This window comes from Microcebus murinus, chromosome 2 (genome assembly GCF_040939455.1).
Source record: "Microcebus murinus isolate Inina chromosome 2, M.murinus_Inina_mat1.0, whole genome shotgun sequence".
Taxonomy (NCBI): Eukaryota; Metazoa; Chordata; class Mammalia; order Primates; family Cheirogaleidae; genus Microcebus; species Microcebus murinus.
This window is the reverse complement of record NC_134105.1, coordinates 107,867,891-107,879,087: the sequence shown is the minus strand read 5'-3', so window position 1 is coordinate 107,879,087 and position 11,197 is coordinate 107,867,891. Positions and strand designations below refer to the sequence as shown.

Genomic DNA, 11,197 nt, shown 5'->3' with positions numbered 1-11,197 from the left:
GTCTGTTATCTGGCTTTGACTCTAAGAGAGAGAGGTAGGAAAATCCTTTGGCCCTTAAAGAGGAGAGGGATCTTCCTGAATGTAAGGGGGCTCTTACTGAATGAGTAGGGGTGCATTCGACATCCATTCAAGAAGCCTTTATTAAGTGCCTACTGAGGTCAGCTACTAAAGACCAGCCATTGGGCTAGATGCTGAGAACAAAGTTTATTAAGACATGCCTTTGCCCTTGGGGAGTTATTTCTAGGCAGTGAGGCAGACAAGTAAAGAAATAGTTACAGTATGATGTGATAAGTCCTGTGATAAAGCCATGTGTTGATTATTGTGGTAGCACAAAGGAAAGAGTTCAGCTCAAGTCAACAAACGTTTAGAGAATGCTTACGGCGTGTGCTGGGACAAATGGTACATATGAGGGATCCTCAAAGAAGGTGGTAATAATAATAGCATTCACTGTGTGCCAGGCACTGCTCTAAGCTCTTAATGCATGTACTGTTTCATTCTCTACAGTTCTGTGAGTTAGGTAGTACTGTTAGTTCTGTTTTATAGATTAGGGAACTGAAGCATAGAGTGCTTTAGTAATCTGCCCCAAAGTCACAGTGGGTTAAGTCGGAGCAGGTGAGAAGCTGCTTAGGAAGGGAGGGCATCCCAGGCAGCAGAATAGCCTTGGTAAAGGCACAGGGGAGTGAAAATGCTTGACACTGGATAGGACTGGAATATAGGGCTGGGTAGGACTTGGGAAGGGGACAAAGTGAATGGAAAGATTGATTGTTGTTGTCCTTGAATATCAGACTCCGTGAGGGACTATTCTGGCGTCCTCAAACTACAGCCCTCGAGCCACATGCTGCCCGCCAAGGACATTTATCCAGCCCACCAAGTGTTTTTGCCATCCCTGCCTATCCTGCTTAGCAGCCGGCCGGCCCACGGTGCGCATGTGTGGAATGTGCACTGCACTCTCCAACGGTCTGAGGGACAGTGAACTGGCCCCCTGTTTAAAAAGTTTGAGGATCCCTGGACTCTATTATAAGTGAAGATGGTAAATGACGAGCTCCACTGATGGCTGTAGTCAGGACTCCACCCCAGGGAGACTCAGCTCAGCTCGAGCCTGAAAGGGTAGGAGGTGCTCCTTCAACCGCAAAACTATGCTGCCCTCCACCCGCAGAGACAGAAGAACCCCCACTAGCTTCCTCCTCCACTGAGACCTCCCCCTCTGATCCCTCTAGGATTTAAGAAAAGAGGCCAGGTCATAAATGAGATGAAAGGGAGAGAGAAGTCAGGTCTGAACCGGGAGTCCCAACGCTGACCACGCCCCTCAATGCCCTGGGCAAAGGGTGACCTCACTGTTAGTTCCTGCCTAGGCTTGCAGCAGGTGGGGAGCAAGACCACGTGGGGGTGCTGCCCCAGCCTGCAAGCCCCAGTCCTATCACACCCTAGTCAGTTGGGGTGGGAGGGTGTCTTCCTATGCCTTAGTTTACTTTGACAGCCCCCCCCCCTTTTTGAGACATTGTCTTGCTCTGTTGCCCTAGGTAGAGTGCAGTGGCATCATCATAGTTCACTGCAACCCTAAACTCCTGGGCTCAAGCCATCCTCCTGCCTCAGCCTCCCAAGTAGCTGGGACTACAGGCGTGCACCACCATGACAGGCTAATTTTTCCTAGTTTGCTCAGGATGGTCTCGAACTGCTGGCCAAAAGCAATCATCCCGCCTCGGCCTCCCAGAGTGCTAGGATTACAGGCATAAGCCACCGCACCTGGCCTGCCAGCCTTTTTAAACTAGGAGGCTTCTTCCCGCGTAAACACGCCCACAGTCTTGGGCTAACTTTCTAGGCAGAAAGTTTCCTACTGGGGCATGAGTCTATGGGCTCCTGGGTGGCGATTGGGGTTCTCATGGGTGGAGACCACTGCAGCTGTCTTTGTAGGCCCAGACTTCCAGATTCCTTAACCCTTCCTCTGGTCCACTGCCCCTCTCCTAAGCATTCCTATCTCCTTCTCCGCTGCGGCGCCTTTAAACCTTCTCTGCCCTTGCCCCGCCCCTGGTCCGCCCCGTCTGAGGCGGGACCCTCCTGAAAACCCCCGGCCCGGCCCGGGTGCACCACTCGCCGCCGCAGACCCAGCCTTGAGCGTGCAGCCCGCCCGAACGGTGAGCAGGATGCAGGGACCAAGGGGGGATGTGCATGGTCTGTAGAGACAGAGAAGCCAGCGCTTGGGACTTGCTCCAGCTAGCTTGGGGATCTAGGGCTGGCACCAGGCTAGGGTCCGATGACTGCTCTGCCCCGCCCCGTGCTGTCAGGTCCGGTGCCCAAGTCCTGACCGGGCATTGTTGGACGATGAGGTCAGGCGACGTTTGTCGGTGCATAGACGGGGCGTCCGTCTGGAGAGGGGACTCAGGGACTGAGCCCCACCCGCCGGCTCCAGCGACGAGTCCTCATTGGAGCGAGGGAAAAAAGAGTGTCGGACTTTAGCCTGCTGGCCCGAGTGACGGCGCGTACTGGGTCCTGGCGCCGGCTCTGGGCCGGCTCTGGGCCGGCTCCGCGCTCCTGGGGCTTCCCGCGCGACCCTTCACTTCCTGGTTCTGGGAGCACGTGTGGGCGCTGCATGACCTCTGCGTCCCCGGGGCCGCCCTGTCTGTCCCTTCTGCTGCCAGTTCGCTTTTCCGGAGACGCAGGGTCACGGGCTGCGGCTAGGGGACTCCGTGCGTCGGCCCTCCTGTGGCCTTCCGCGAAGCCCCAGTCGTCTCCAGGAGAGTCCCCCGACCTCAGGCACCTGGGGGCTGCAGCCTAGACTGTGCCCCGGGGTGCCCCGTCTGTGTGTTTGAGGGGGGTAGAAATTTGCTGCTTTCCATGCCCTCCTACTTCTGCCCGAGCCCCGCTGCCCCACCCCGTGCCCCCCGCTGCTGGGAAAGCCGGTGGTGGCCGCGGGCGGGCGGGCGGGCTGCCCAGACCACTGCGTCACCCCAGCGGCTGGCGGGCGGTGGGTGACTCATCCGCTGTAACGGCCAGGGTGTGGCCGTGGGGGTGGGGGCGGCGGCTGTGGAGGCTGGACCTGCGGGACCGGAAGTGGACTGCCGCCTTCCCCGGCTCCGCGTGTCTCTTGGGGCCTCCTGGAGCCCGTACTATGGAGGTTCTCAGGGCACCTGGTACCTGTGGGGTAGAAAGAAACGGGGTGGAAGTGGGGTTCTGGTGTTGGAGGAGACCTGTGGCTTGCATGCCCCCACTTTTCTGATTCCAAAGCGCCAGACAGGGACAGCTCCTGTCTCCAACCCCCTCCTAATTTCTCCTTCCTACCCCATGGGTCAGACCTAGAACTGCAGAGGCCATGGCAGGGCGGGGCCAGCAGGGTCCTATCCTTCCACATCCAACAAATAGTCTTTGTCCAACTGTAAATCCGCTCCCTCTCCCCTCAGCGTCTGCCCCCTGCGGAGTGGCCTCTAATCTTTTCTTCATTCTATCCCTTATCCCTCCAGAATTCTCAGGTGTGGATCCTCTAGCTCAAAACACACCTTCCCTTCCCAGGGCATTTTGTCTCCTGAACTACTGCTTCCTTGAGTCTGCTTCTCTACCCCCAAAGGGGTCCTTTCTCATCTCCTCCAAATGCTCTCCCTACCCCCTGTAGCCACCTCCTGGAGGAATCCCTTGCACCTGGCTATGCCCAAGAACTGCTGTGAGGATCCCACTGTTCCCCTGGGCTCAGAGCCTCCTCCCCACAACGTCCGTGTTGAGCGGGTGTTTCTGCCAGGTGCCCCCACCCTGCCTCCATGCCTGTGTTTGGTACACAGAAGCCATGGCAACGGTCCCCACCTCATCCCCTCCTCCTGCACAAGCCTTGTGGCTTCCTGTTTGTGCAGCCTCAGCTTTCTCTTCCCCTCACAATTCTTGGTGGATTCTTGGTGGTGAGGGGCTGCCCCAGGGGGGTTCCTTAACCGTGGATCCCCACCATCCTTGCTTCTGCCTGCTTCCTGTGGCACCTCCCTTTGTGGGCTGGTGTCTCCGCCTCGTCTCGCTCTTTCAGAATAGTCCCTGCCCCAAGTTTGAGCTGGGAAGTTCCCCTGTGTCCCATCTGCATGCACGGTGAATGGAAGACTTCCTTTGTCTTACCAATTAAACACACCAGCCAAGAACCCTCAAATCCCTCCACTCCACCCCATGTCCGCCTTTTCTTTGGCTTTGGTGTCCTGGGTGGGGTAAAGTAAGCTTCCAGCCTGGGGTCTGGGTGGGGCTGAGGGCTGGAGTGCCTGTGGAGGCCCGTGCCCCGTTCCTGACTATTGGAACCCGAGGATGGGGGTGAGGGTTGTTGGCACAGCTGTAGTCAGCTCCAGAGTTTAGGTTGCTCACTGCCAACCCATCCCCCAAGTTGTTCAGCTGTTGCCTTCTCTTGGGGTCCCCAGCTCTGGGGCATCTCCCACACCTGTCTTCCAGTCGGGCGTATCTCTTCTCCCCACCCTGGTAGGCGACTGGCTATTCTCTCTTTCTTTGAGGGAAGGCAGGGGTAGGTTCCTGGGTGTCGCTAGGGTGGGCCTCCACAGTTCCAGCAGCTGAAGCCTGTCAGCTCCGGCCTGGCCTCGGGGGTGGGGAGGAGAGACAGCTGTTGGCCAGGCTGGGCCTGGCTGGGCTTACCCCTCCCCCGAGCTCCGCCCTGTGGCTCTGGCACCTCAGGGTTCTAGGGCAATGGCCCCACAGCGGAGCAGATACACTGCAGCTGGAGGTCCAACCCTGCCAGCTGTGTCCAGGCTCCAGAGTGGGGGAGGGGCCCTCAGTAGCCACCTTCTGCCAGGAGATGGCCTGGGAGGCTAAGTTTGTCCTGCCCCTGGGGAGAAGGGAACACTGGAAGGCTCTGGCATCCGGCCCTTCCCTCCTCTTGGAACCCTGGTGTCTTAAGTTAATAATTCTCCTGCACTTTCTTTAGCTGTGCCATAGTGATCCCTGGGCCAAGTGTGTTTCTAGCCACTTGGTCCTTGGAAACAGTCCTGAAACCCAGGTGACCATAGTGAAGCCACTCCTAGAAGAGAGGTCTGGAAATCTCGCTGGGAAGAGGGGGCTTACTGGTGATGGTGGCCCTTTCTCTTCCTGCCACGTCTTCCAGCCGGTTCCCCTGTGCATCAGAGGTTATAGGTTCTATGAGTGGCTGCTGGGCGGCTGGGTGGGGTCGGGAGGCTGCTCTCTTTTTCTCCTCAGGCTACTCGACCCTGCCTGCCTTCCCCCAGCTGACTGTGTGTGGCTGGTGCTGTGGGGTCAGGGCCCAGACTGACACTGATCTGGCCGGGCTTTCGAGCTAGGGAAGTTGGGGGTGGGGCTGGGGGTTGGGGTGGGTTGCTCTTGATGAGGGTTAAAAATAACCCATTTGGGGGAGGATCTCTGCCGGAAATGTGCAGCTTGATAAGCCAGAGGAGAAAGGAGCAGCCATGTTGGAAGGGGTGGCGGGGGACTGGCCCGAGACATGCAGCCTCTGGGCCGAGAGGCACTGGGCGTTTGAGGCTGCCCAGCCCTTGTACTTAGGCAGAGCCCTGAGGCCCACTGAGAAGGTGGCGGGATTGTCGAACCTGGGGTGTGAGGGAGAAAGAGAGCCAGAGTGACTTCATCCCGTAAGTCTGACCTGGCCTGGAGCCAGGTGTGCAGAGGCGAGGTGGCTCAATTTCCTCTCCCTGAACGAACGCAGGTGTCCATCCGGGGGATCCATTTTTTGTGAGCAACCAGACAGTGGCTCTAATTCAGTGCAGAGAGAAGAGCTCATCCAGGGAGGGGATGGGGCAGGAAATGGGGGGCTGTGTCCCTTCTCTGTTCCTGGCTCCCCTTGGCATCAGCAGCATTCCCAGGACTTGCTCAGCAGGCCCCTGGGTGTGGGACCGAGGGGGAGGTGGTAGGTGGGGACAGCCTGACCACAGTGAGGTCTGCCAACTCAGGCCAGTGGTCAGGAAACCACCCAGCTCTTGCTAACCCAGGCCCTCAAACTAAGTTAAAGAAATTCTCCTGTGTACTTCCCCATCCTTCCCTCTCTTCCCAGGTGTCCCCCCAATACCACTCAAGGCTCCTGTATTAGTTTCCTATTTCTGCTGTTACAGAGTACTACAAACTTAGTGACTTAAGGCAACACAAGTATGGTGCCTTGCAGTTCTGGAGACCTCACTAAGGGCCCCCTGGCTAAAATCCAGGTGTTGGTGGGGCTGCCTTCCTTCCGAGTGGTTTAGGGGAGAAGCCATGTCCTTGCCTTTTGTGGCTTCTAAAGGCCACCTGCATTGCTTGGTTCATGGCCCTACATGACTCCAACCTCTGCTTCCTCCTCACTTCTCCCACTCTGACTCACCTGCCTCCTCCTTCTAGTTAGTAAAGACCCTTGCGGTGACTTTGGGTTCACCTGGATGGTCCAGGATCATCTCCCCATCTCACTATCTTAATCACATGCAAAGTCCCTTTTTGCTGTGTAAGGTAATGAAAGTATCCACAGCTTCTGGGAATTCGGACATGGACACCTTTGGGAGGCCATTACTCTGCCTACAATAGCTCTCAGAAGGGAAAGCAGAATTTGTTTTTATTGCCTGGTTTCGCATGGGAAATTCCTTTTGCTTGCTGAAAACTGTTGAGGGCCTACTCAGGCCCACCTCTTCCAGGAAGCCTTCCCAGGCTATTTCTGCTATTTCATCCTCTTTTACAGCATGTGAATCTGTACTGTGCAGCTTGGTACTCATTGTGTGCAATCCTTACCCATTCATACTACTCGCCTTGTCTCTCTGATGGCACCGTGGGCGCTTCAGGACCAAGGATTTGTATCTCTCCCATAATCCCTAGCACAAATAGTAGGTACTCAATGAAAACCCATTGATCGATTGAGGGTAGATCCAACCAGTCCTCTAGCTCCTGGCGTAGGTGTTCCAAGCTGCTCCATGTTCCTTCCCCTCCCCAAATCTTTCTCTTTCCCAGGGCCGTAAAGAGCAGGCTTGTGGTTAGAATGACCAGTTTGCCTTTGCTAAAGGAGGAGCTACACCCCCAATCTTGGCCTCATTTACCCCATATTCTATTCCAGTGGGATTTTATTTTTTGCTTCATTCTATTGGTAGCACCATTTGTTCATATAAAATCTAATGGGGAGGCCGGGCGCGGAGGCTCACGCCTGTAATCCTAACACTCTGGGAGGCCGAGGTGGGAGGATTGCTCCAGGTTGGGAGTTCGAAACCAGCCTGAGCAAGAGCGAGACCCCGTCTCTACTGTAAATAGAAAGAAATTAATTGGTCAACTAATATATATAGAAAAAATCAGCCAGGCACGGTGGTGCATGCCTGTAGTCCCAGCTACTCGGGAGGCTGAGGCAGGAGGATTGCTTGAGCCCAGGAGATTGAGGTTGCTGTGAGCTAGGCTGATGCCACGGCACTCACTCTAGCCTGGGCAACAAAGTGAGACTCTGTCTCAAAAAAAAGGAAAAAAGAAAAAAGAAAATCCAGAGACAGCCTGTGTGGCCCCATGCCACCTCCCAGAGTCCCAAGTAGTGTTATTCCAGCCATGTCCAGGGATCAAGGCAAGATTTCCCTCCTTTGGCAGCAATTCTGGTCTTCATCCTTAGGGCCCACCATGGGGGATTATGGTGTGGGTCCCCACAGGCAGAACTCCCCACCCCACAAGTTGCAGGGTGTTGACCAAAGGTTTGGGCTTGTCCTCTCCCCAGCTCCCCACAGCTACAACTACCCTTTGGAATGGCCAACAGGGGACCTTCTTATGGCCTGAGCCGGGAGGTGCAGCAGAAGATTGAGAAACAGTATGATGCAGACCTGGAGCAGGTCTTGATCCAGTGGATCACTGCTCAGTGCCGAAAAGATGTGGGCCGGCCCCAGCCTGGGCGTGAAAACTTCCAGAACTGGCTTAAGGATGGCACGGTGAGAGCTGGGCCCCCATTGGCTTCGGAGTACAAGGGGGTGGGGGGACTGGGGATTGTTTAACCCAAAGAAGGGAATACTGCAGGCACACCAGTCCCAACTTATTCCTAAGTCTGAATATCTTTACTGAGCCTAGCAGAGCACCCCAGCTTTCCTCCCTTCCCACTGAGTGACGGGTAAGGGTGAATGTGCCTCCCCTGCAGCAGAAGGCTAGGTGACACCAAGGACGGATATCTCTAAGGAAAGAACTGTGGGAGGGCTACTCTAGACAGCTATATTGGAATAGCAAGGAAAGACTAAACACTGGCCTTTCACTCTGGGCTCAGGGGCAGGGGGCTGTGCAAAGGATTCCCGAGGCTCACTCCAGGTGAAGGAGTCCCAGCTCTGTTCAGGCAGGAGAGGAACCTCCTTTGGTTCGTTGTCTCTGGTGCTGACAATGGTGCACGCTGACCTGCGCTACACACATCCTCACCTCTGCACACCTGCCGTCCTCACCCAGGTGCTGTGTGAGCTCATTAATGGACTGTACCCCGAGGGGCAGGCCCCAGTAAAGAAGATCCAGGCCTCCACCATGGCCTTCAAGCAGATGGAGCAGATCTCTCAATTCCTGCAAGCGGCTGAGCGCTACGGCATTAACACCACTGACATCTTCCAAACTGTGGACCTCTGGGAAGGTGGGCCAGGGCCAGGGTCTAGGGCCTGTCATCTGGGAGACCAGAGGTTGGGCTGGGCCATCTTGGCCATGGAGAACGGACCAGTTTCTAGCTCCTTGATGACGAGAGGGATGTGTGTGTTTCACAGATAATGGGCCATGTTAGGGGTTGGGATGAAGGGTATGGGGACCAAGAATAAAAGGAATTAGGAAACTGGGCATGCAGATGTAGTGATAGAAGTGGGACCCTGGCATCCAAGACCGCAGCCCTGCTGAGGCCCATACATTTCCATTCTCCTTCCCAGGAAAGAACATGGCCTGTGTACAGCGGACCCTGATGAACCTCGGTGGGCTGGCGGTAGCCCGGGACGATGGGCTCTTCTCTGGGGATCCCAATTGGTTCCCTAAGTAAGTATTGCTGGGGCAGCTGCAGGGCCCAGCACGCACACTGCTCCTGCCCATTCCCGTCCCCAGGAAATAACTAACATCATCTCGGTAGCAGCCAGCCCTTTACAAAGCACTTTCACTTTCCTTGTCCCACTTAATCCTCACAACTCTCCCTGGGGTGGCAAGTGACTGTCCCTTTGGACAGATGAGGAGGTGGCTTCAGGGAGCTCATGGGCAGAGCTGGCACCAGCCCTTGGGCCCACAGCAAAGTCTGTGCTCTGTCTGTGGACGGGATTTACTGGGGCAGCCTCTGACTTCCTCCTGATCAGCACTCCCTTCCCACCCAGGAAATCCAAGGAGAACCCGCGGAACTTTTCAGACAACCAGCTGCAAGAGGGCAAGAACGTGATTGGGTTACAGATGGGCACCAACCGCGGGGCGTCTCAGGCAGGCATGACCGGCTACGGGATGCCACGCCAGATCCTCTGATCCCATCCCTGCCCCTGCCTTCCCATGAATGGTTAATATATATGTGTATATATATTTTAGCAGTGACATTCCCTGAAAGCCCCTGAGCTCTCAAGCTCCCCTCTGCCAGGGTGAGGATGCAGCCTGTCCTGTCACTTCTGGGGTGCTCGATGGTGGCTTCTCCCCTGTGCTTACTAATACATTCCCTCCCCCACACCCATCGAAACTGGACCAGCTGGCCTCTTCTTTTTCCCTGGGACCAAAATTCGGGGACCTCTCCCCCTGCCCCCATGCCTGTCCTCTTTCCCTCTGGCCTCTCCTGCCCCTGAGCTCTGTGCCCTCAACCCATTCCTTGGCTGGGAGTCAGGGATGCTGCCTTCTACAGGTATGCCTCTCCCACAGCTGTGGCTGCAGGGACTTAATTTGTAGGGAGGAGCCTGTGGCAGCTGCCACCCCAGCCACAGCTGGACTGCACTCACCACACATCTGGGGCAGCCTTCTCTGGCAGAGGCCCTTGTGGCTTTTCATTTTCCATTCCCTTCACTGTGGCTAAGGGGTGTGGGGACAGAGAAGGGAGGGCTGCCCTCCATGGCCTGGGGCTTGAAGAATATGAGTTTGCTGATTTAATAAAGAATCCCAGTCTTTTCTGGATGGACTCTGGCTGTGTCTGGGGGGCTGTGCCCACTGCGGGGAAGGGAGGAATACCGGATCGGTGCAGGGAATGGAGCAGGGAAGGGGGCAGAGAGGGAAGGCTGCGGTGCTAACCCCCCTCTTCAGTTTCTTCCCCCATCCTTTCTCATTTAGTTCAGGGGAGGGTGGGTTGGGATTGAGAAGGGACAGGATCTCACAGCTGCCCTTGGGCAGGGAACCATAGTGCAGAATATGTGGGCAGTGTTCACAGGGAGGTGAGGCCCTCTGCACCCAATGAATCTGGCAGTTCTGCCTGGTACTCCTGGCTGGGCCTGCCCTTCCAGCTGGAACAGCTTCTCAGCCACTGCAGGGGCGTGGGGCTCACTTTTGGCACAGCCCAGAGTCCTGGCAAGTGCAGTGAGCGCAGGTAGGAGGCTCTTCAGGCAGGCGTGGGGCAAGGTGGCCTGTGTTAGAGTTGGCCACACACGAGTGGGGGCTGAGGGTGGGCGTTGCAGCGGAGAGGGGGACTGGAGAGCTGGGGAATGAGCAGGAGAGAGGTATGTTGCCTTAGACCAAGAAAATCAAATTTTTTTTTTTGAGACAGAGTCTCACTCTGTTGCCCATGCGAGAGTGCCATAGCATCAGCCTAGCTCACAGCAACCTCAAACTCCTGGGCTCAAGCGATCCTCCTGCCTTAGCCTCCCGAGTAGCTGGGACTACAGGCATGCGCCACCATGCCCGGCTAATATATATATATATATATATATTTTTTTTTTTTAGTTGGCCAATTAATTTCTAATTTTAGTAGAGATGGGGTCTCACTCTTGCTCAGGCTGGTCTCGAACTCCTGAGCTCAATCTGCCCACCTCGGCCTCCCAGAGTGCTAGGAGTACAGGTGTGAGCCACCACTCCGGCCAAGGTTGTCTCCAGTACCCAGGCATGAATGTGCCACCCATAGTTTGCAACCCCTCGGTGTCACCTTTACCCCAAGTCTTCCTGGCCAGACCCTGTGTCTTCCTAGGGAGAACTTGAGGGGCCAGGGGCCTGCCTGCCATTGTCCCTCTCTTCTTTCTACTTTAGGGCATCTCTCTCCTTAGGAGGAGAAAGCCACAACACTGTGCCTGGGGGTAGCAGACTATGCAGATTTGTACCAGAGAGTTTTCTTTCCGCACTGCTCCCCTGCCGCCCTGAGGCTCCCCATTCTGAGCAG

The 11,197-nt window shown here is 56.0% G+C and overlaps 1 protein-coding gene across 1 annotated transcript; it reads left to right on the top strand.

Annotated features, from left to right (window-relative positions):
• The first annotated feature begins 2,016 nt into the window (after positions 1 to 2,016).
• Positions 2,017 to 10,012, top strand: TAGLN2 (transgelin 2). Its single transcript, XM_012749186.3, has 5 exons — positions 2,017 to 2,132; positions 7,643 to 7,850; positions 8,350 to 8,524; positions 8,808 to 8,910; positions 9,237 to 10,012. The coding sequence occupies exons 2-5, from the start codon at positions 7,671 to 7,673 to the stop codon at positions 9,376 to 9,378; spliced, it is 600 nt and encodes a 199-aa protein (XP_012604640.1). The 5' UTR covers positions 2,017 to 2,132; positions 7,643 to 7,670; the 3' UTR covers positions 9,379 to 10,012.
• Positions 10,013 to 11,197: the final 1,185 nt, after the last annotated feature.

Bases quoted from the DNA above. Each gene is read 5' to 3' on its own strand.
- TAGLN2 (XM_012749186.3), top strand. From the start codon at position 7,671: ATGGCCAACAGGGGACCTTCTTATGGCCTGAGCCGGGAGGTGCAGCAG. The intron at 7,851-8,349 runs GTGAGAGCTGGG...GTCCTCACCCAG, and splicing joins ACTGGCTTAAGGATGGCACG to GTGCTGTGTGAGCTCATTAA. The intron at 8,911-9,236 runs GTAAGTATTGCT...CTTCCCACCCAG, and splicing joins GATCCCAATTGGTTCCCTAA to GAAATCCAAGGAGAACCCGC.